The following is a 24,409-nucleotide window of genomic DNA, read 5'->3' as shown; positions in this document are numbered from 1 at the left end:
AAAAGATTGAAAACAACTTTTGAAATTATGGCAACATGTTTAAATGAGAGTTTAGTGACTGGATTTAGATCCTCCTTAAGGCAAAAGATCATATAAAGGTGGAACTATAGGCAAACAGCTAAAATATACCTACACAACTATTTTACCTGCCTATTACTTGTAGTCCAGTAGATGGCTAGAGACCATCTAAAGCTCCACATTTTCCAGTGATGTTGTACCTGATGATGCCTGGTGAGTTACCTTTTCTGCTCACAGTGTCTAAATAAACATCAGCTTGGGAAGTAAGAAATGTGGGTGCAACCTTCTCCTTGCAGTATACTTGGGGATGTAGCCCTTTCTACCAATCCACAATACTGTATGTAGGGAATTATGTGAATGAAATGTAAGTCTGAAAATAGTAGTAGTTTTTAAATATGCATGTTTCTTTGTAATTACATAACTAAATTAAATAGTTTTTTTTTAGATACCAGTGGTTCCATTTGTAAGAAAAGAGATTTGATTTTATTTCAGATTGGACTTCTGAAGCCCATGATATTCTGTCCTTCCCATCTGTCCATAAACATGTACTACTGTAAGAACTATACTGGTAGGAATGTATGGCTTTCATTGGTGTAGTCAGTTTAAAAAATTTGCAAACTGGTACATGAAATTTTACATAAAACTAAAAGTACATTTTCCTATTTTTGAGGGTGTCCTGCAATGTCACCTTAGCATTTCTGCTACTTCTTTTATATAATTTTTTTCAGATACTTATTGGGGAGATTTACTAAAACTGGAGCACACAGAATCTGGTCCAGCTGTGCATTGTAACCAATTAACTTCTAACTTCAGCTACTTCATTTAGACTTTGACAATAAAATCTTGAAGCTGATTGGTTACTATGCATAGATGCACCACACTGTGTGTGCTCCAGTTTTAGTAACCCCCCACCAATGTATTTCTTTGGTATTTGTGTGCTTTCCATCCAGACAGGAATACTGTATGTGTTTAAGGCCTGAGCTTCCATCTCATGCTTACTTTGCCTCCCAGGTGAGCTGCGTGTAGAGCTCTTTAATCAGAGTGCTCTGGATCTTGGTACTTACGATGACGGTCCATATGAAGTTGCTGGAGAAAACAGCCAGAAACCCGAACTGATCCCACTGCCATACAACAGCTATCTTGGTATGAGGTTGTGGCTGGTTGCTAAAGAGAGCCTGAAATGGAAAGAGAACTGCTTTAGAATAACACTGACTACTACCCTATTTAGGCTAGCAATAGTCACAAAAAACTGTAAATAAATATATAAACTTACTGCAGCAATATATAATTACATAGTTAGTCTGGATGAAAAAAATACAAAAGTCCAACCAATTCAACCATTAAAAAAAAAGTTATAATCCTACACCCACAGTTGATCCAGAGGAAGGCAAGAAAAAAACAGCAAAGCAAGATCCAATTTGCTCTTGCAGGGGAAAAAATTCCTTCCTGATCCCCTGAGAGGTAATCGGATATTCCCTGGATCAACTTTACCTATAAATGTTAGTATCCAGTTATATTCTATGTATCCTAGAAAGAAACCAGGCCTTTTTTAAAGCAATCCACTGAGCTGACCAGAACCAACTCTTGAGGGAGTCTTTTCCACATTTTCACAGCTCTTACTGTGAAGAAACCTTTCCATATTTGGAGATTACATTTCTTTTCCTCCAGATGTAAAGAGTGCCCCCTTGTCCTCTGTGATGACCTCAGGGTGAATAACTCTACACCGAGTTCACTATATGAACCATTGATGTATTTATACATGTTGATCATATCCCCCTTAATCTCCTCTTCTCAAGAGAGAATGAATTCAGTTCCTCTAATATATAGAACATTACAGATCAGTACATATCTCAAAACATTTTAAAATCATAAATACTTATTAAATTGTAGCCATGGGCATAGTTATAGATCATCTTACCTTTGCATTATTTTGATGGCCTCTCAAGCAACCCCTCTTTGTGGACCTGGCGTTTTTCCCCAGACCAGTATTATTGCAATATTTTGTGCTGGGGGTCCTGAGTGGAGACACTTCTCTATTAAGGAATCAGTTAAGTAGAACCTGAATAGCTACCCAATCCCCTTATAGACTTATTTTAGCATCTTGCAAAGGGAATTCTTCCAGCTCCACAGGGCTTTGAGATGTCATTTGACAGAAAGTGAATGACAAAGGAAGATGTGAAAAGGGGTTGGCTCATTAAAAGTATGTACTTTAAGAATATCCATTTTACCATGTCCACCAATCATTGTGACACAATGACTCTGTGCTTGGTAAACTATGTAAACTATGGCAAACATTAATAGTTGTCTCCTGGTGCAGTGGGAGGGCATGTTTTTAAAAATCTTCATTAAAAACTTCATAAGGAGGAGCAAATAGAGGTCCCTACATGGGATGCTGTTTTAGTGCTGGGCCCATTCTTATGATCCACCAAGCCCTCTTTAGCTGCTCCTAAATGGACTTTATGAGCAGAACCTTTTAGTAGGTCAGTGTCATTGTCTCCTGTAGAGGATTCTTCATAGGAGAATAGGAATTATGTACTTTGTGAAGGGAAACTAGCAGTGCAGCTCTGGCTGTTTAATCGGGATTAGGTTTTGGGCAGATCTTCTCCTGGCCTGGATTAATAGCCAAAGCAAGAGCAAATGGCCTTACTCTAGCAAAAACTAAAACATTTTCTTAGCCTAAATCAGAAATGATTTTGAAGTGCTTATTAAAATAGTGGAGGGAATTGCTGCTGTAATGTATAATTTGCCACAGAGATCAGTAAGTGAACCAAGTGACTATGACAATCAGAAGATTGCTTATGAGACAATATCTGCCAAAGTCTCTTTCTCGTTCACGCTCTCTTTCAGCTTCCCAAGCCACGACACACACTTCTTTTCTACCTTCTAACTCATGTTCCCTTCTTTTTCTCTCTCCCCCTCTACCTCTCTTCCTGGGGGATTCATGATCATGGCACAGGAATCTTGTTTGTCACAAACATTGATAGTTCAGACCCGGATCAGCTGATTTATAAATCTTCGGAGCCCAAGGAAGAGGGATCCAGACTGAGCCCTGATGTGGCTCGCAATAGCTATTTAGGTTTGTAATTTGCATACGTGTGTGCGTGGGCCGGGTTCAGCTCCTTCCTTCTGCATGTTTCTGTCTTCCCCTGAGTGCCTGTCTATGGCTCTTGTGACCTGCATTTTATTCGCTTTGCATTTGCTTGCCCTTTATGAGCAGACATGGGCTGACAGTGATGTAGAGCTTTTTTTTTTCATTTTGCATGATGTTTCACTGCATTTACATTTTCACATATCTGCTATAAGCTATACAGCACTGCTCTCTTTATTTAATTATATTGTACCAGGATAACAGTGCAAGGAAACCAAAGCAACCATTCAGAGATCAGCTTATGGCAGGTTACAGTAGAATGAAAGTTGGAATGTATTGGTTGGAAAGGTTTATAGCATGTTGTGGCCCTGTCACTATTTCATTAAATACACTTTAAAAGGAAACAGTTATTGCATTTTTAGGGTGGAATTAGAAAAAAGTGGAAAGACCTTAATGTTTTTGCTGCTCATCATGGTACCTTGCTCCTATGCTTCATAAATGAAAAAAAACTAAATGCATCACTCCAATGACTACCAAAAGGAAAACTATTTGCAGTGAATACTGTATAATTGTTACTTGTGATAGTGATATAGATCTCTACGTTTATTACTATGACACGTACGAAAAAGAATAATGCAAATGTGCTAATAAATTAGTGGATAATTGGAATAAAATGTATTTAGCTAATCCTGGTGCTTTACATTTTGCTATTTGCATATGCCTTTTTGTTTGCCATGCGGTGCATATGACACTTGGGCGGCTTGCCATGTGTCTTGCAGCTATGCAGCTTTGCTCTTGCCAGACATTGACCATGAGTATCTCTTGTATGTTTGTAGTGATTCAATATTGTGATTTTAACATTACTTCCTCCTGCTAGCTGGTGATAGTCAGTTGTTATATAATTGTATAAACATATTGAAATTAAAAGTTTTTAAAAACCCAAAATGAAGTTATAGAGTTTATGTGGAGTTGGGGAAGGTTGAGTACCCTTTCAGGTCCCTATAGGTATTCAGGATCACTTCCCACACCTGCCATGGCTTTAACAGGCCGAGCTTTGTTCTTCAGGTAAGCCTGCACCACTTGATCATAATTCTGCATACAGAATATTTGCAAGAGAGTAGAGTATGTATGAATGCTGTATCACAATCTCTAGAGGATTCTCCACAGTAGAGAGATGTAAAGGCTCAGAAAGGGATTTATCCCTATCCCATTTCACTGAAAATATAAACATTTGTTATGGCTACAGCTCTACAATAAATCATTATTAATAATACATATTAAATAACCTTGGGGTTGTGCTCCTTTATGTACTAATACAGTGCCCCCCCCCCCCCCCCATTTCCTAACCTGCCCTGTTCCCATTGATTTGGGAAGTGCCATTATATCTAAACATCATACTCTAGTCTGCTAAGGACATATAGACAACATTGGGATATATGCCCTGCCATTTTATGCAGGAAGGTTGCAGGAAGCATCAATTGCTTATTTTCCTGCACAAAGGAGTCAGAACCAGTGGCCAGATTGTAAAGGACAACTCCATTCAAAACAGCCAAATATACTCAGTAGCCACTTTATTAGGTTTGTAAACATATTCAGCCAATAGTGTGTATCCCCGAGTGCTGAATTTTCCATCTGCATGTCATAGCAGAAATGGAGATTTGTTAAAGTAGATAACATTTTTCTAATTTTCACCTATGAGGTCTTGCTGATATTGTACCCACCCTAGCCTTTCTTACAGCAGAGGAAGTCCTTCTGCACCCAGCCCTTGTATAGAGCAGTTACCCATGCCGTGGTAGACTTCCTGTAATCTTGAATAATTCTGGCTATTCTCCAGTGACCACTCTCATTAGCAGGGTGTTTAATCCTACAGACCAAGGAGTATGAAATGCCAAAGACGCAAGCAGTTTCTGAGGTTCTATAGCCTTCACCATCTGGCACCAGGAATCATTTCACAGTCAAAGCCAATTAAGTTGTGTATCTTCCCCATTTTAATGTTTGGCCCAGCCTCTTGACAATAGCTTTATACATATTGGCTTGCACCACGTGATTCACCATTTGACTGTTTTAACAAACAGGCATACATAATAAAGCGTCCACTGAGTGTAGATAGGAGCTGTAATGCACATACTCTTGAGAGACACCTGTTCATGCTGTGATATATGGTTACACAGAATACACAGAATGGATGGTAACACTTTTCAGGGACTGCAATTCTGCAGGGACACTCCCTGATTTCAGATGGGTGTATGCCATCTTACTAGACACACACTGTAAGGCATTTTATGCATTTCACTGGAGTCGTTCTTGATTTCCATGTGAACTGAATTTGGTGTTTTAACTTTCAAAGCATCAGGTTTCTGAAGACGTGATTGGACCACAGACTAAGAATTTTGTCCAGGAGTGTAATTACACTACAACAAAAGTTACAAATCACCCACCTGAATATCTGCCATATATATAGTAAGAGGGACAGACTTCACTGGTGGTGGTAGCTGTACACCATACATGATATAGAGAAACCGAGGAACACTTTAAGCAGGCATATTCTGCACTTTGATTCAGCAAGGTAGCCCACAGTTTCAATGCAGAAGGGCCACAGCAAATAGGTTTATCATAAGCAAACCAAGCATCTGCTTGACTGAGCATCTAACTAACTCAAGTTAGTTTTTGACTAACAGGGTGCCTGCTCATAGGTTCTCCAAAACAAACAGGCAGAACTTGTACCTTTTTAGTGTTCTGTCAGAATTCAGCTTTTCACCCAACAGCAGGCTGAGATAGCTCACATATACAGTATAAAGGCCTGTAGACATCTGAGACTAATAATGGGGTCTGGCTGCCAGGTTAGATGTGAACTTAGGAATGGAGGCTTTATCCCTCCCAAAGTTCTACAACTGCAGGTTCCAGAACAGGACTTCTGAGAAAATAATAAGTTAATTTTCTCCATATCAGTCATCAACCCTGGAGCTCCTCATCAAGTGTAGTTGAGAAGTCCAGGTGACACATACTGTATACTCTGATAACATAAGAAAATATTTATTTCATATTTCTTGAATATCACAGGCTGGCATTAGGGCTGCAAGCTACAATATAAATATAACTTTGAACATTGCTTCTGCTACATCTTGCTTTCCTATGCACTGAGTTGTTAATGCTGTATGCATTGCACTGTTTTGCTGCTTCATTGGTCATGATGGCTGGCTGTGGTTATGTGAAATAACATCCTACATATGATTTAATAAGCATCATCCACCTTTATAATATATCTCTTGGATTTACATCGTGTGATAGAATTAATCATATAAAAATATAAACATCTGTTTTTTGGGGGTAGGAGGTAGAAAGCAAACCTATATAGTATTATCTCAGAGTAGCTGTTCTGATTAGTCAATGACTTTTTATGAAATCTAGCATGTTGTAATATAGGCTGGTACAAGGGTATATTTAATAAAATGGGCCACAGCTTATTTAGTGCATGATTTATACACTTTACCAAACAATTATTGGATCAATTCATATTGCTACTTTACCATACCTTCCAGACCACAATTACACCGAAATAACTCCAAATTATATATTTTTGTTGCCAAATTTCCAGATTGTCATAAAAAAGAAACTTTTATTTCAAGAGTTTAAAAAAAAGGTATCCTTAGCCTCTTTAGTTGTTTGAACTGTAACCAATTCTCAAAAATCCTTACAAAATACAACAAAGACTATAAAGTTGAGTTTTAATGGGGTTATGATTGCTTAGAAACCTGCTGTTTGTTTGCATTAGAGGGCTGACAGGCTACCAATATTCTGGCTCAATAGATAATAACAGAAAAAAACTTAGATTTGTCTGTTGTGAACATTGAGGACTCATTAATCCACAATTCCTATAGCATGCATGGGGTCTTGTTTTAAAGTGTATTTCTAGGCAAACTCTTGTTTAGTTTGAGAAAAGTTTGTATTGCTGTCTGTGTTCCCATTGAGAAGATTGGCTGTTGTCACTGAGACAGGAAGTTTGGAAAAATGCTAAATGTTAGTGTTATACCCAAAAGGAATCTAAGAAGAAATGTTTCAATGAGGACATCTGTTCCAGGGACAGCTGTCTAAGTGAACAAATGTACCTCCATTTAGAAAATTTCAAGTGAAGTCAAACTTTCCCAATGGTACATAAACTGCAAAAATAAACGGGCAGGGGTTTTAAGCTGAATTCTAGGTGTGCATTGTATAGCATAGTTACATTGGTCATACTTAGACCAATGTAAGCATGCATATGTCATATGCATGGGTAGTCTGCTGCTACAGTGATCATTGCTATCTTCCGAGTCCCATGGTGAGCAGTCATGGTGAACACAGGGGATCGCTGTCTTGACTAGGCCCCATTCTTTTACCTAATTGTTTGACACGTCAAAATTAACACGAGGTAGGAGTACACCCAGGAGGATTTAGGAGATTCCCACAGGTTCTGTTAATTGCTCTCCAGATAATACAAATGAGGATAATCTCAAATATGCAACACTCCAGTTCATCATTCACCATGTACTTCCAGATATACAGCGCTCAGTATAAATGAGTCCACCCTTTTGAAAAGTAAGATTTTATTCAATATCTCAATGAACACAAATTTTGACAAAACTGAGTTTTATAGAAATTTTTTTTTTTCGCTCATTACTTGAAAGTAAGGTTAATAATATAACTTAGATTACAAAATCTTCAGTTTAACTCAAATTAGTTGATGCAAAAATGAATACACCCACAACAAAAACTACTCCATCTAGAATTTTGTATGACCTCCTTGATTTGTAAAAACCGCACCCAGTCTTCTAGGCATGGAATGAACAAGTTGGCGACATATTGCAACATCTATCTTTTTCCATTCTTCAAAGAATGTCCTCTTTTAGAGCCTGGATGGTGGATGGAGAGTGATGCTCAACTTGTCTCTTCAGAATTCCCCATAGGTGTTCGATAATTGGGTTCAGATAAGGAGACATACAGTACTTGGCCACTGAATCACTTTCACCCTGTTCTTCTTCAGAAATACAACAGTGGACTTAAATGTGTGTTTTGGATCATTGTCATGTTGGAAAAGTGCATTACAACCAAGGACACGGAGTGATGGTAGCATCGTTTCTTTCAATATAGAGCAGTACATCTGTGAACTCATGATACCATCAATTAAATACAGCTCCCTGGCACCAGCAGCACTCATGCAGCCCCACAGAAGGCCACCATCATGCTTCACTGTAGGCACCATACATTTTTTCTTTGTACTCCTCACCTTTGCAATGCCATACAGTTTTGAAGCCATCAGTTCCAAAAACATTTATCTTGGTCTCATCACTCTAGAGTGCAGAGTCCCAGTAGTCTTCTTCTTTTTCAGCATGGGCCCTGACAAATTCTAGGTGGGCTTTTTTGTGCATGGGCTTTAGGAGAGGCTTCCTTTGTGGACAACATCCATGCATGCCATTCCTCTGCAGTGTACGCTGTATTGTGTCACAGAAACAATCATCCCAGTTTGGCATTCTGCTTCTTAAGCTAACTGCAGTGAACTTGCATGGTGATTTTCGAGGTGTTAACTTCCTAGGACAGCCTGGACATCTCTATGAGATGGGTGCATTTCCATCTTTGTTAAATTTTTGTATCACATTTGCTACAGTATTCTAACTGATAAGTAAAGCTTTGATGATCTTGTAGCCTTCATCTTTCTTGTGTAAAGAAATTATTTTCTTTCTCTTCCATGTGGTGCCATTGCTGACAGCATGAAATGGGAAGGGGTTTTCTTTGTTTAGTAACAGCCTTTTATAATCAACTGTCTGTTGGACACCTGTTTAATGAATAATTATACTCACCTGCCGTTGAATTCTTGTTAATAAGGATTTTGTTGTCTAAAATTTAGATTTGCTCCTAAGACTTTCACTGGGGTGTATTCATTTTTCAACATGGTCTTGAATGGATTTATTAGGAGAAATACTTTTTTTTTTGTGTGCAAATTACCAAATCTTGTTTGCAATCAATGGCCTGTATTTGTGGGAGTATTTTGTAGTATAGTATCACATAGAAAATGTTGATTCTGAATGGAAAGTAAAGGTTTTCTGACAAATCTGTTGGGGTGCACCCATTTATACTGAGCACTGTATGTATGTGGACAGAAGAAAAAACTCAGCAGTGCAAATAACGTTTGGGCTATAATAAACCAAAAGTTATTTACATGAGGTTTGACTGTTGTTGCCTAGTTCCCTCTGCATGGTTTATGCAAGGTCTGTTTTTTTTTTTTCGGCCCTATGATCATTGCGTTATTTTACATTTAGAATGACTGATGGATATCCCTTATCTGTGGCTACCTCTACTTGTCAAAATCATGCTAAGTCAAAGGAGTTTACTAGGTCATAGCTAAACAATGAACACCAGCAACAGGAAATCCTTCTGTTGGATCACTTATTCACCATAAATAACAGGATGCATGGGAATAAGTTCTTATAACCTCAACTGTATTTAATACAAAGAAACACAAACTAATCTTTAAAGTCTGAGAAAGTTGCTTGCACACTTCTTCTCAGGTTTTGTTCACAATTATGTGATCTCAGTGCTTGATCACTGTTTTCAAATGGTTTAAGAGCCCTTCATAATTTGATGTTCATATACTATATTTTACTGGTGTTGGGAGCTTCAGGTCATTGTATTAGAGGTATGGCTAACCAGTGACTGGCATATTCCAAGAAAAGAGAGAGATTATAAAAAGTATGTTTAATTTAGTAAAAGTTTACAACACTGTTTACATGCTGTCTTTAGCTGTCAAGCATGGGGTAGACAATCAAAAGGCAGAGGAAGGAGGCTGCAGGAAGACAGTGTGGGGCTGGTTCATTAAGGGCACTTTGCAAGGGAAGTTGCATTTTGCAAGAGGGTTTTCCCCAGAGCTTAGTGAATACGGGGAAATTTCATTTTGCAAACAATACCTAATCATGGGCAAGGAAATTTAAAAAAATGTTTGCTTACACATGATTCGATAACAGAAGCCATTCGAGCTTCACCTCATTCACTGAGCTCTGGGAAATATTTCTTTGCAAAGTACAACTGTCCTTGCAAAGGGTACAGTCTATTTGCATTTAGTAAATCAACCCCTCTATGTAGATAAATGAGCCATACAGAGGGCAGCAGTGATCTTCTATAGGATTAGGTTACATGCAGACTGTTCATTCTGACTGTTATCTCTCCATCAGAGTTGTTTAATGGATTGGACTATGTTACTTACAAAACTCAGTTCTTTTGGGGTTAGGATGCTTGCACTCATTGATAGACAGAGAAGAACTTGAGTTAAAAAATGTATAACTGGACTTTGTTAACTTTTAATAGGATATGTCGATACCTCTGTGGGTATAGTGGTGATAAATATTATACCATTATAATACAAAAGATATCAAAACGCTAAGAAAGGTGGATGAAGTAATTAATATTCTCATCTCTATCATCTCATTTTAACTATTTTGACTGGCTCAGCCTGTACTGATTACACATAACCCATCATGTCATGGGTAAATAGAACCAGGACAAGTGGAGCCTGTGGTTTGTGGACCAATATCAGGGGCCAGTCTAACATTTAATTCACTTATCTGTCTCCATCATTGTGATTGCTGCTTCACCTGCATCCTAGTCATTTTGTCATATAGTGACGGGGAGCTGATTCACGCCTCACACAAGTCAAAGGGTCCTTTTTTGACCCATTACAAAATTAAAGGGCCATTAAATCTAAACTTCAGTCTTTTAATAGAAAAAATAAAAAAGGTGAAATATGTCCATATAGGAAACCTGTGATGCTTGAAGTTGGGTAGCTGCTACTACTGACTTATTTTTAAAAGTGTATACTCCAGGTCTGTTTCCCTTATTACTTTACTTAGTAAGTCATTGACCCAGAAACACATCTGCAGATCAGGTTCAGTAACTTGGTAATTAGTGAAGCAAATATGAAGATGACCCTCCATCCCTTCCTGGAGTTTTCACCTTTATACACAGCAATGCCAGCACCCATGTTTATGGACTTTAAAATATTTGACTTTATTTCTGAAAGGAGATATTTTCCTACACACGTGCCTAACAACAAGTATGAAGCATCAGATTGATACTCGGATTTCTAGGCTGCATACCAGTTCTGGAACAGTAATTGCAATTGAAATGAAGCTCATTAGTGTCACCACTGCTGAACTACTATATGGGCCAGAAGATAGAGACCAGCAGCATACATGCAGAAAATCTCACTCCAATTTTTGGCTTTGGGAGTACGTTTGTTGTATTCAAGTTTTCAGGTGAAAACCCTCATCTGCATTTATGTGGATAGATCATCTAAACAAATATAAAATATAAATTTTTCCGTGTGCCCATTGGAATGTTTACGATAATTGTTACTGTTTGAAAATAACATGGTATATATGGCAGCCAAAAGCTAGAATTTAAGATTTCTGGTCCTTTAATTCAGGACTTCTCTGGATTTATTTCATTAGGACACAAAGTGCTACACATTTATACTGAAAGCAGAATTTTTAATAATTCCTGCTGAACTGTAATCACTGTACACAAGAGTTTCTCAGCCCTTCAGAGATTTACTCAGCCTATATTTACTAGCCCAAAAACCTATACTTTCTAATTCTGTCCACCTACTGCAGTCAGTATTGTTGCATTTCAGAGTATAGAGTATAGAGCAGCCTTTCTCAAATGTTTCAACACAGAAGAACCCTTGAAATAACTTTCTAGTCTCAGGGAACCCCTGCTAAAAATGAATATGTCTATAATTCATGATACATTAGTGGGATGGTCACTTGGAAGAATGCTCCATACACTTGTAGACATTGGGAAGAATTACCCCCTTATAGATAGCTAAAAAGACCAATGGTGTGAGCGGGAACGTATCTGAGAGGCAAAAATTGCTGATTGCTCAAGGAACCCCTAGCAACCTCTGGAGGAGCCCTAGTGTTCCATGGAACCTTGGTTGAGAAACCTTGATATAGAGATTTCATAGAGTGGAGCTTGAAGCCGAATACATAGGTAACGCTTGCAATAGCCAGAATTCATGCTAAAATAAAACACTAGTCTATTTTTTATTTTATTTTTTATTTTTTAATTTGGATAGAACAGGAAGTGGTTTTCTCTTTATTTTTTTTATTCCAGCCTGTGTCTCTGCTGGGAATATTTCCTCTTACATCCTGGGCATGTTGCTACCAACAACCTGATATAGGTGCCAAACTTTCCCATTCTATTTAAAGTTAAAAAAATTAATTTGACTGGAGTTCCACTTTAGCATTCCAGACTGTATATAGACATACAAATACGTTCAGTTGCTTTTAAATGATCTTTTGGCCATTTGACTATTGGAATAAATTTGTGCTCACACATGCATGTTTACATTTGTACACTTGTAAACATTGCTGATACTGATCCAAACGCCTGATGTGCATGGCCATATAGGTTAACACAGAATTTCCTTTATAAGCATAAAAAATATGCCATAGGCCTGTAAAAGCAGCATTTTTTATTCATGTATGATGCCTTAAGGTGAAAGGAGTTATAAACACTGAGATTGCATTTATAATTTCTAGAGAAAGCTTAGATTGAAAGGAGGCAATAGGCTGTCATTGCAAATGGTAGTAGCCTGCCTTAACTAACAGCAGCTCATCAAAATGTAAAATGTAACTATAGGCTAAGTAAAACAAAAATGATGCAGACTATCACTGCCTCCAGTAACATAGTTTTGTTACCTGCTGAAAGTAGATTTGTATTTTTTCCACTAACTGTAACAGATAAAGCTATCCAATAAGGGGCAGTTACATTTACAAGATTTCCCCTTCTAACCTTGCTAAATGGTTAGAGCAGCTGTCAGTCTAACAGCATTGGGCATTGACTGCAGTGGACTAGATGATAGAACAGGGAGACCACCATCCTGCAGAACGTGGAGCTGATGGTTACCCTGTTAAAAAGACTTGTGAGCTTTTATTCCGCTATGCACTGATTTTGGACAATATTTTTTTTTTTTGAGACAATCACCGCGGAAGGCTCCCTGCCAGTAGAATATAATAGCACAGTGGAGAGGATTCTCCCATCAACACAGTCAGTGGAAGGAAAGACAATTCTATCTATGGCCTGCTTAACTTTCATTAGTCTACTATTTCAGTGTTGTTAGGTCAACCAATATAATGAGTCCTTATAATGTATAGTGCAGTGTTAAAGTAAGAAATACTATACACATATAAGAATGCATAAACAGTATAAACATAAACAATGTCAATCCCTCAAAACTAATAATATATACAACTAAAGTGCAATCTCTCAACATAATGAATAAAAAAAATACCACCAAGATGTTAAATAAATTCTAAATCCATTGGTGTTACTGAAAAAAAAACAAAAACACTGCAGATGCCCATGTTTTTCACTAAATGCACTAAATCTTCTCATTCAGGTTGTTAATGCGTAGAATTCATCTTATTGTGAGAACCCCTCTAGTCTTGTCCCATTCCACTGGACTAATACTCACATTCTTAAAATGACCCAAACCAACCATTAGATAGGTCAAGCAGGATTTTTCCCTTCAAGGGTGATTTTTTTTTTCTTTCTTTAGTACAGACTGCCCAGGATGCACCCCACCATCATTCAGAAAGGTGGAACAAAGCAGCACACAGTTTAAAACTATAACATTTATTGAAGTATCAAAACACACTTACAAGTAGGGTGCACTCATGGGATGCATACATAAACCGCTTAATATGAATGCCTTTCAGTTCCCCACCGCTATCCTTACCAATTCACTGGAATACAGACAAACCTTTCAGGTCTGGATACATGCATCACTTCTGGCTTGTGCATTGTCAGTCTTCGCCTTTGCATTACATCACTCAGACTTCATTAGGGGCTCAGAAACTGATGGTGCACACCTTATTATGTTGAACGGTCATTACCTAGAACTGAAAATGCAGTGGTTTTGTAAATGTTGTAAATCAGCCACCAGGTTTTTTGTATCTGTGAGGGACTCCAGTGGTGGGATCTCCACTGTGGAGTCCTCAGGTCTGCACAGTAATGGCAGTGATTACATGGTCTCCATTGGATGGTGAAAAGATCTTGCAGTGGAGCCCGAAGAGGTATAACAAGCCACTGGATAACTCAACCCACCAGACTGTGTATAACTGAAAAAAACATTTTGGGGTTCTACTGACATGAGTTTTATAAAAATATATTAGAATGGGCTGAAAAACTTTAGTGTACGTGGACAATTACAGCATATTCACATATACAGAAGTAAGATTTCTTAATCAAAGAACCAATAGATGTGCCATTGATAAAACCACAATGCTTTTAACTAAAGCCTTTAATGCTCTCCATCTGTACCATGGCTTCTTACTTTAAATGGGTCTCCCAGTAATCTGTAGCCTTCAGTGCTTTCTCCTACCTCTAACATCTCCTGTGTGACATGTCCCCCTACTTTATAAGTGTTGATTATCAAATGTTGCTGACTCTTGCCCTGATTTCTCCAGGTTTCTCATTGGACTCAGGGTGGGGGGTGACGGGGAAGAACAAGCTGAGCTTTGTAAGCGGTGCCCCCCGGGCAAATCACACGGGGGCTGTTGTTATCCTGCGCCGAGAGGGTGGAAGCCAACTTGTCCCAGAGCTAACGCTTTGGGGAGAGACTCTGGCCTCATCATTTGGTTACTCTGTAGCAGTTGAAGACCTCAATGGTGATGGGTAAGTAAAACTAAACCAACTGTTCACCACATTCTATTACACTGTGATTAGGTATAGAAAAGCTTAGATGCTCCCTAAGTGCCTGTGATGGCTGCATTGATTTTATTTTTTAGGCTTTTTCCATTTATTTTTACATAGTGAGCCACCCAGTAGTAACACACTTCCTGTTTTAGGGTGTTTCCACTCTGGATGGAGGAGCAGTGGAGACACTCTTGGATAGCAGCATCATCAACCTGGGGGGAGGGTAGTGTTAGATGCAATAGCAGATTTAGATGGCATGACAGGAATTAAAGACAAACTCCAGCTAATATTTTAAGCAATTTGTTTTTTCCTTTTTGGGATAAAGGTTTTACATAACTGATTAAAAGCTGACCATTGTAAGCACCCCTATCTGTGTTAAATGGCTTGTCTCAAACCTCTAACTGACAATTTTGTTGGACAGCTTGATCTGTTAAAGGAAGCTGAAAAATAACAGACTTACTGGCCAGATCAACGTGTAAACATAATGGAAAAAAGCTTTAAAAAATAAAACAAATGCAGCCACCACATCTAAGAATTGGTAAACTGCAATATATTACATTTTTGTTTTGGGTTTAATACCGCTTTAATCCACGGAAATTATAAGCAAAAAAAAAGTCAGCAGACCTAATATTCAAGTTTCTTTATATAAACACAGACACTTTTTCTAGAAACATAGGTGGAAATGTATGACAAATATGATATTGCCAAACTTTGACTTTGTTATTAGCTATCATAGGTTAAAAAAGGCTAAAATTGACTCTTGACAATTGTCATCCAAGTGTAGGAAAACATTTCCCACAATAAATTGCTTCAGTACTGGCATACTCTTAAAGAATTTATAGATTTTCTTACTGAATGCTTTCTATAGCTATTTAATTAAAGCCACATGTGTGTAGTTATGTTTACTATTTTTAACGTTGTGTTGTGTCTTTTATCTCATCCATTTTTTCTTTTTATATTTTCTGAAATATTCATCCTTTTTTGCAATCATCTCTTTTATTTAGCTGGACTGACCTAGTGGTAGGTGCTCCCAATTTCTTCTCCCGGAAGGAGGAAATTGGTGGTGCTGTCTATGTCTACATAAATAAAGAAGGAAAATTAAACAGTGCTCCTCCAATACGACTGAACGGAACAGATGGTTCCATGTTTGGGTTAACAGTGGGCAGCTTGGGAGATATCAACCAGGATGGATTCAAAGGTAAACATAATGGCTTGTGATGAGACTCCATATACGATATTTATATATGTATAGCAGGTATCTTTGAAAATGCAATTTTACAATAATTTACATTAATTCTATAATATTAGTCTTGTGTTTAGAGAGCATGGCCGCTGTCTAGAATATCTGTGCTCTATTTCCTATGTCCATCTGCCAGCTGTAGCCATTAGAAAGAGTTTTAACTCACCACGTTAGAGGTTTCAGTTATCTAACAATATGGATTATTCATGTTATGGAGAATGGGCCCATGTTAAGGCATACGTTCAAGAGATGGTACTTACATTCAAAGTGAAGTGTCCCTTCTGCTGCTGGCTGGTTTGTTCATTTATATCTGAATCTGAAGTCCTCTGCTGCCCCCCACACCCCACATACCTTGGTAGCCATATTCTTCAATTTGCAAGTGCTGTAGGGCAGTGGTTCTCAACCTTTCTAGCGCCGCGACCCCTTAATACAGTTCCTCATGTTGTGGTGACCCCCAACCATAAAATTATTTTCGTTGCTACTTCATAACTGTAATTTTGCAGTAGGAGGAATAGTGCCACGTCATTGGTGTCATTGGGAGGAATAGTGCCTCATCATTGGTATCAGTGGGAGGAATAGTGCCCCGTCATTGGTGTCAGTGGGAGGAATCGTGCCCCCTTCATTGGTGTCAGTGGGAGGAATCGTGCCCCGTCATTGGTGTCAGTGGGAGGAATAGTGCCCCGTCATTGGTGTCAGTGGGAGGAATAGTGCTCCATCATCGGTGTCAGTGGGAGGAATAGTGCCCCATCATCGGTGTCAGTGGGAGGAATAGTGCCCCATCATCGGTGTCAGTGGGAGGAATAGTGCCTCATCATCGGTATCAGTGGGAGGAATAGTGTCCCATCATCGGTATCAGTGGGAGGAATAGTGCCCCATCATAGGTGTCAGTGGGAGGAGGAATAGTGCCCCATCATAGGTGTCAGTGGGAGGAGGAATAGTGCCCCATCATTGGTGTCAGTGGGGGGAGGAATAGTGCCCCATCATTGGTGTCAGTGGGGGGAATAGTGCCCCATCATAGGTGTCAGTGGGAGGAATAGTGCCTCATCATTGGTATCAGTGGGAGGAATAGTGCCCCATCATTGGTATCAGTGGGAGGAATAGTGCCCCATCATTGGTGTCAGTGGGAGGAATAGTGCCCCGTCATTGGTATCAGTGGGAGGAGGAATAGTGCCCCGTCATTGGTATCAGTGGGAGGAATAGTGCCCCGTCATTGGTATCAGTGGGAGGAATAGTGCCCCGTCATTGGTGTCAGTGGGAGTAATAGTGCCTCGTCATCGGTGTCAGTGGGAGGAATAGTGCCTCGTCATCGGTATCAGTGTGAGGAATAGTGCCCCGTCATCGGTATCAGTGGGAGGAATAGTGCCCCATCATCGGTGTCAGTGGGAGGAATAGTGCCCCATCATCGGTATCAGTGGGAGAAATAGTGCCCCTTCATCGGTATCAGTGGGAGGAATAGTGCCCCATCATCGGTGTCAGTGGGAGGAATAGTGCCCCATCATCGGTGTCAGTGGGAGGAATAGTGCCCCATCATCGGTGTCAGTGGGAGGAATAGTGCCTCATCATTGGTATCAGTGGGAGGAATAGTGCCCCATCATTGGTGTCAGTGGGAGGAATAGTGCCCCATCATTGCTGTCAGTGGGAGGAATAGTGCCCCATCATTGGTGTCAGTGGGAGGAATAGTGCCTCATCATTGCTGTCAGTGGGAGGAATAGTGCCCCATCATTGGTGTCAGTGGGAGGAGGAATAGTGCCCCATCATTGGTGTCAGTGGGGGGAGGAATAGTGCCCCATCATAGGTGTCAGTGGGGGGAATAGTGCCCCATCATTGGTGTCAGTGGGGGGAATAGTGCCCCATCATAGGTGTCAGTGGGGGGAATAGTGCCCCATCATAGGTGTCAGTGGGGGGAGGAATAGTGCCCCATCCTTGGTGTCAGTGGGGGGAGGAATAGTGCCCCATCCTTGGTGTCAGTGGGGGGAGGAATAGTGCCCCATCCTTGGTGTCAGTGTGGGGAGGAATAGTGCCCCATCCTTGGTGTCAGTGGGGGGAGGAATAGTGCCCCATCCTTGGTGTCAGTGGGGGGAGGAATTGTGCCTCATCGTTGGTGTCAGTGGGGGGAGGAATCGTGCCCCATCCTTGGTGTCAGTGGGGGAGGAATAGTGCCCCATCATTGGTGTCATTTGGGGGAGGAATAGTGCCCCATCGTTGGTGTCAGTGGGAGGAATAGTGCCCCATCATTGGTGTCAGTGGGAGGAATAGTGTCCCATCGTTGGTGTCAGTGGGAGGAATAGTGCCCCATCATTGGTATTAGTGACACCAATGATGGGGCACTATTCCCACTGACACCAATGATACTTACCTTGCAGACCCCTGCTCCAGCCTGGGCTCGCTCGCTCCCTCCCTCTCCCATGGTACCGACACTTACCTGTCAGATGTCTTCCTTCTCCGGCCGCTCTCCTCCTCTTCACTCGCTCGATCTTCGCGGTGCCGCTCAGCTCCTCCTCTCCAAGCTCCACCTCCTTGCCGGTGATTGGCCGCCTGTGTGCCTCTCCTGAGCTACAGTGCCGGCGGCCAATCACAGGTGAGGATTGATCTCGAGGTGTGTCCAGATGACAGGGGCGGCATGTCATCCCGCCCACACCTGGAGACGGCGGTGGCGGCGGTGGCGGCGGCGAGGAGCGGTGTCTCGGTTCCTAAGACCATCGGAAATATGTGTTTTCCGATGGTCTTAGGCGACCCCTGTGGAAGCGTCGTTCGACCCCCAAAGGGGTCGCGACCCCCAGGTTGAGAACCGCTGCTGTAGGGGTTAATATGAGTGGCTGGACCTGTGACAGGCACTCATCATGAGTGCCGACTATGCCCACCCTTTTCATTCATGGAAGCTATAGTACAGTTTCTGTGAATGGAGGAGATGGGGCAAACAGGGTGGGCATAGTCGGCACTCATGATGAGTGCCTGTCACAGGTCCAGCACTGCTTTTAACCCCTGAAGCACTGAAAGAGTGTGGCTGTAGGGGTATGAGGGATAGAGGAGGACTTTGGATTTCAACCAACAAACCAGCCAACAGCACAAGGGACACTTTGCTTTGAATGTAAGTATTGTCCCTGATGCTGATTTAAAAAGAAAAATGCTCAGTTTAAGCACTTTACTACCGTGCTATAGCCAAATGATGGCTACAGTGCGGTAGTCCAGTTCTGGGAGGGCATCATATGATGTTGTCTCAGGACACGCCGTTAGTGGCGCACACCCGGCGCTGCCTGTGATCCACATGACATGATAGAAGGCCAATCACAGTGGCTTTTTGCCACGTGATCAGCTGTCCACTATGTAAATACACTTGACGGTTATCGGCAGTACTTTCCTCATGCTGTCAGTGTGAGGAAAGTACTACCGTTAATTGGCAACTGTCAAAGCAGACATCTGCACTGATAATCAGGACACTGATTATTAGGGTCCTGATTATCAATGAAGCCCCAAAAGTGACTAACCATGCTGCCCATCAATGCCCATCAGTGCTGCCAATCTGTGCCTGTCAGTGCCGCCTATCAATGCTGCCAGTCAGTGCTACCCGTTAGTGCCCTTCATTGCAGTCTATCAGTGCTGCCTATCAGTGCCGCCTCATCAGTGCCCATCATTGCTGCCTATAAGAACCCATCAGTGCTGCATATCAGTGCAGCATCAGCAGTGCCTCCTCATCAATGCCCACCAGTGCCGCCTCATCACTGGAGCCTATCAGTGTCCATCAGTGCCGCCTCATCAGTGCCCAGCATTGCTGCCTATCAGCACCCATAAGTGATGCCTATCAGTGCTGCCTCATCAACGCACATCAGTGAAGGAGAAAAATATCCTGTTTGCAAAACGTTATAATAGAAACAAAGAAAAACTTTTTTTTCAGAATTTTTGCTATTTTTTGTTTATAGTGCAAAAAATAAAATGACCAGTGGTGATTAAATACCACTAAAAGAAAGCTCTGTTTGTGTGACTCTCTTGATTTCAGCCTTATGTAATTTTCAGCAGTGGAGCCGTGGAGAAATGAGCAACACTTGGAGACAGGCTCTGCTGCATAGTGAATGTGCTGACACGCTGATGCTGATAGAGAAAGCAACGTTAGGAATTTTCAGTGTGTGACTGTTCCTTCATTGTTTATTTACCGGGTGGCATTGGTTCTAAATAAGGCAGGGTTGTGTTGATCATAGAACATACAGGTGAAACTCGAAAAATTAGAATATCGTGCAAAAGTTCATTTATTTCAGTAATGCAACTTAAAAGGTGAAACTAATATATGAGATAGACTCATTACATGCAAAGCAAGATAGTTCAAGACGTGATTTGTCATAATTGTGATGAATATGGCTTACAACTCATGAAAACCCCAAATCCACAATCTCAGAAAATTAGAATATTGTGAAAAGGTGCAATATTCTCGGCTCAAAGTGTCCCACTCTAATCAGCTAATTAAGCCATAACATCTGCAAAGGGTTCCTGAACCTTTAAATGGTCTCTCAGTCTGGTTCAGTAGGAATCACAATCATGGGAAAGACAGCTGACCTGACAGATATGCCGAAAACCATCATTGTCACCCTCCATAAAGAGGGAAAGCCTCAAAAGGTAATTGCAAAAGAAGTTGGATGTTCCCAAAGTGCTGTATCAAAGCACATTAATAGACAGTTATGTGGAAGGGAAAAGTGTGGAAGCAAAAGGTGCACAAGCAGCAGGGATGACCACAGCCTGGAGAGGATTGTCAGGAAAAGGCCATTCAAAAGTGTTGGGGACTTTCACAAGGAGTGGACTGAGGCAGGAGTCAGTGCATCAAGAGCCACCACACACAGACGGCACATGGGCTTCAAATGTCGTATTCCTCTTGTCAAGCCGTTCCTGAACAACAAACAACGTCAGAAGCGTCTTACCTGGGCTAAAGAAAAACAGACCTGGTCAGTTGCTCAGTGGTCCAAAGTCCTCTTTTCTGATGAGAGCAACTTTTGCATCTCATTTGGAAACCAAGGACCGAGAGTATGGAGGAAAAATGGAAGCACACACTGCAAGATGCTTGAAGTCCAGTGTGAAGTTTCCACAGTCCGTGTTGATTTGGAGAGCCATGTCATCTACTGGTGTTGGTCCACTGTGCTTCATTAAGTCCAGGGTCAACTCAGCCGTCTACCAGGAGATTTTGGAGCATTCTTGCTTCCTTCCGCAGACGAGCTTCATGGGGATGCTGACTTCATTTTACAGCAGGATTTGGCACCTGCCCACACTGCCAAAAGCACCAAAACATGGTTCAATGACCGTGGGATTACTGTGCTTGATTGGCCAGCAAACTCGCCTGACCTGAACCCCATAGAGAATCTATTGGGCATTGCCAAGAGAAAGATGAGAGACATGAGACCGAACAATGCAGAAGAGCTGAAGGCCACTATAGAAGCATCCTGGTCTTCCATAACACCTCAGCAGTGCCACAGGCTGATAGCTTCCATGCCACGCCGCATTGAGGCAGTAATTGCTGCAAAAGGGGCCCAAACCAAGTACTGAGTACATCTGCATGCTTATACTTTTCAGAGGTCCGATATTGTTCTATGTACAATCCTTGTTTTATTGATTGCATGTAATATTCTCATTTTCTGAGATTGTGGATTTGGGGTTTTCATAAGCAGTAAGCCATAATCATCACAATTATGACCAATCACGGCTTGAACTATCTTGCTTTGCATGTAATGAGTCTATCTCATATATTAGTTTCACCTTTTAAGTTGCATTACTGAAAAAAATGAACTTTTGTGCTGTATTCTAATTATTCGAGTTTCACCTGTAGTATATCAACTCCATAATATAAAACAGTTTGCATATATCTAGTTATGCTAGGTATGTAGTTGCTTGCCCAAGTTAAGCTTTAAAATTCTTCAGGAGCAGGAGAACTCAAATTCAGTGATGGAGGTGTTGGAGGGGCTTATCACTGGAGGCATATAGGACATCCACTTAAAATCTAGATTTCAGTGGATTCACTAATAATGACAAAATCTAGATTTGAATAGAGTTACTACAAATAAAATCAGCTGTTTTTCAAAAATGGAGAATTTTTTTCCATAATACATTTTTATTTGGTTTTACAAATATAGTTACAACAACAAAAAAACAAAAATAGGACAGTGAAAAGCTACACAATATCACAGTATAGGTGCTGCGTTAAAGTTTAACAAAGAGAAAAAAGGAAATATTGAATAATTCCTAACAATCCTACTAGTTCCTAACTAATAATCATTTTAGAGTATCCAAAAAAAGGTTAAACATCACAATATCTTAGGTTACAATTCTGAACCAATTCGGACCAGGGTTTCCAATCTTTGTCAAATTTGGTAATTCTATCGTTTAGGTAAGCTAAAGATTTTTCACAGATGAAGTGGGTCTGGACTAGCTCAATGACTTCTTTTAGAGAAGGGGCTAAGTCTTTTTTCCAGTGTCTAGTAATGGTAAGTCTTTATGCTAGAACAATATGTGTCACTAAGGGGTTTATTTACTAAAGCTGGAGAGTCCAAAATCAGACTCCCTTCTGCATAGAAACCAATCAGCTTCCAGGTTTCATTGCCAAAGCTTCATTGAACAAGCTGAGGTTAGAAGCTGATTGGTTTCTATGCAGAAGGGAGTCTGATTTTGGACTCTCCAGCTTTAGTAAATAAACCCCTAAGAGTCAATAATGGATTGGATATGTATCTATATTTATATTCAAAATAGCTAGAGTTGGATCTGGTTGTTTTAATATCCCAGTAATAAAAATGGAAAAATTTTGAATATAGTTAGAGCAATGAGGATTCTATATGCTGAACTACACACAGCAGATTTCCTGTCAACTAAGCCCATTTAACCTCCACCCGGCCGGCCCATGTCGATAAATGTCTGGACGAGAGTTCTGTGCACGCTCCCTGGGAGCGCACATCACCACAATCAGTGCCCGCTGTGTCCGGAGGACACAGGGGAACACAGATTGCTGTACGGGACCTCTGTGTGAGGTCCCAATTCATGTGATCACTGATTGGCCAATCAGTGATCACATGAATAGTAGTAAACAAGATGTCACTTCCACTTCCTGACATCATTGCTTACTACTTGTGAAATCTGTGAATGATCACAGAGGTCACATAGTAGAAGGCTATTCACATTAGCCTAGTACCATGTGACAAGCTCTGACCTATCACAGCTCGCACAGTATTTCTCAATGGCTGCAGGAACAGTATTTCTCACTGATTGCTTTTACACCCAGCCTTTATGGGTGTAAAAACAATCAGTGTAAAAAAAGAAAAAATCTTCATCATTCCCCACAGGTAGTACAGTGTCACTATGGTGACACTGTAATGCTAGGGTAACAGTATGTTAAAAAAACAAAACATAAATAATAATTTAAAAAAATTAAATAAAAATGTAAAAACATTTTTAGAAAAATTATAATTTTTGGTTATAAACTAATTTAGGTTATTTTTGTTTTTACTAAAAAGATAGATGAATACATTTTGGCCAAGAATTATGAAGAAAGATTATTTATTTACAAAATTTTATAAGAAAAACACCTTTTTTAAAAACATTTTTGAACTTTTTCATTTATATAGAAAAAAAATAAAAATCCCATTGGTGAATAAATACCACCAAAATAAAGTTTTATCTGTCTTAAAAAAAATGTGTTGCATGACCGCGTAATTGTCATTAAAAGTGTGATAGCACTGAAAGCAGAAAATTGGCCTGGACTGGAAGGGGGTGAAAGTGTCCGGACTTGAAGTGGTTAAATGACATTTTAGCCAGACCGTCTTTAGCCGTCCATAACCTGAAACTGTTAGTAACCTAAAACTTGTTTACTTCTGTCTACAGATATTGCTGTTGGGGCACCATTTGATGGCAGTGGAAAACTGTTCATATATCACGGAAGCCGAACAGGATTGGTGACCAAACCAGCACAGGTAATACAAAAGATAAATAACGGTACTATTAAATTTTTTAAATAGATGCACAATATATGAATATCAAAGGTACAATTCCCAAAATAACATTCATTTTTATTGCAATATGTGCAAACCATATGGGTCTAGAAATAGCATGGGAAATAGAAAATCTCCAGATCAATTTTCAGTGTGTGCTATGTTTGGTTCTATGTTCATGTGTGTATACAGTGCTTTGCGTATGTATTCACGTCCCTAGAATGTTTACATATTCTGTAAACACGTATGAAATACGTCTATATAATGTAGTTTATTTACAGATAAAAAGGTGAAAAGTATTCATTATTTAAGTATTCACCCTCCTTGCTGTGAAATACCTAATTAAGCTGTGGATCCTTTATAATTCTCATAATGAAGGCCCCTTGC

At 40.2% G+C, this 24,409-nt stretch overlaps 1 protein-coding gene across 3 annotated transcripts in view; it reads left to right on the top strand.

Moving 5' to 3' along the window:
* ITGA7 (integrin subunit alpha 7) overlaps positions 1-24,409 on the top strand; it is a 202,105-nt gene that overhangs the window by 130,205 nt on the left and 47,491 nt on the right. For 2 of the 3 annotated variants that reach the window (XM_089679687.1, XM_089679702.1), the window contains exons 5-8: positions 1,030-1,161; positions 14,602-14,809; positions 15,835-16,028; positions 23,916-24,004. In XM_089679687.1, the coding sequence (XP_089535813.1) occupies positions 1,030-1,161; positions 14,602-14,809; positions 15,835-16,028; positions 23,916-24,004 (623 nt within the window). Of the gene's footprint in view, positions 1-1,029; positions 1,162-2,974; positions 3,095-14,601; positions 14,810-15,834; positions 16,029-23,915; positions 24,005-24,409 lie in introns of all 3 variants that reach the window. The other variant, XM_089679696.1, reaches the window with a different exon arrangement.

This window comes from Staurois parvus, unplaced genomic scaffold (assembly GCF_062004578.1).
Source record: "Staurois parvus isolate SC_StPar_1 unplaced genomic scaffold, SC_StPar_1.0 ptg000017l, whole genome shotgun sequence".
Lineage (NCBI taxonomy): Eukaryota > Metazoa > Chordata > Amphibia > Anura > Ranidae > Staurois > Staurois parvus.
Note: the sequence above shows the minus strand (reverse complement) of the source record. Positions and strands in the feature narration are given on the sequence as shown.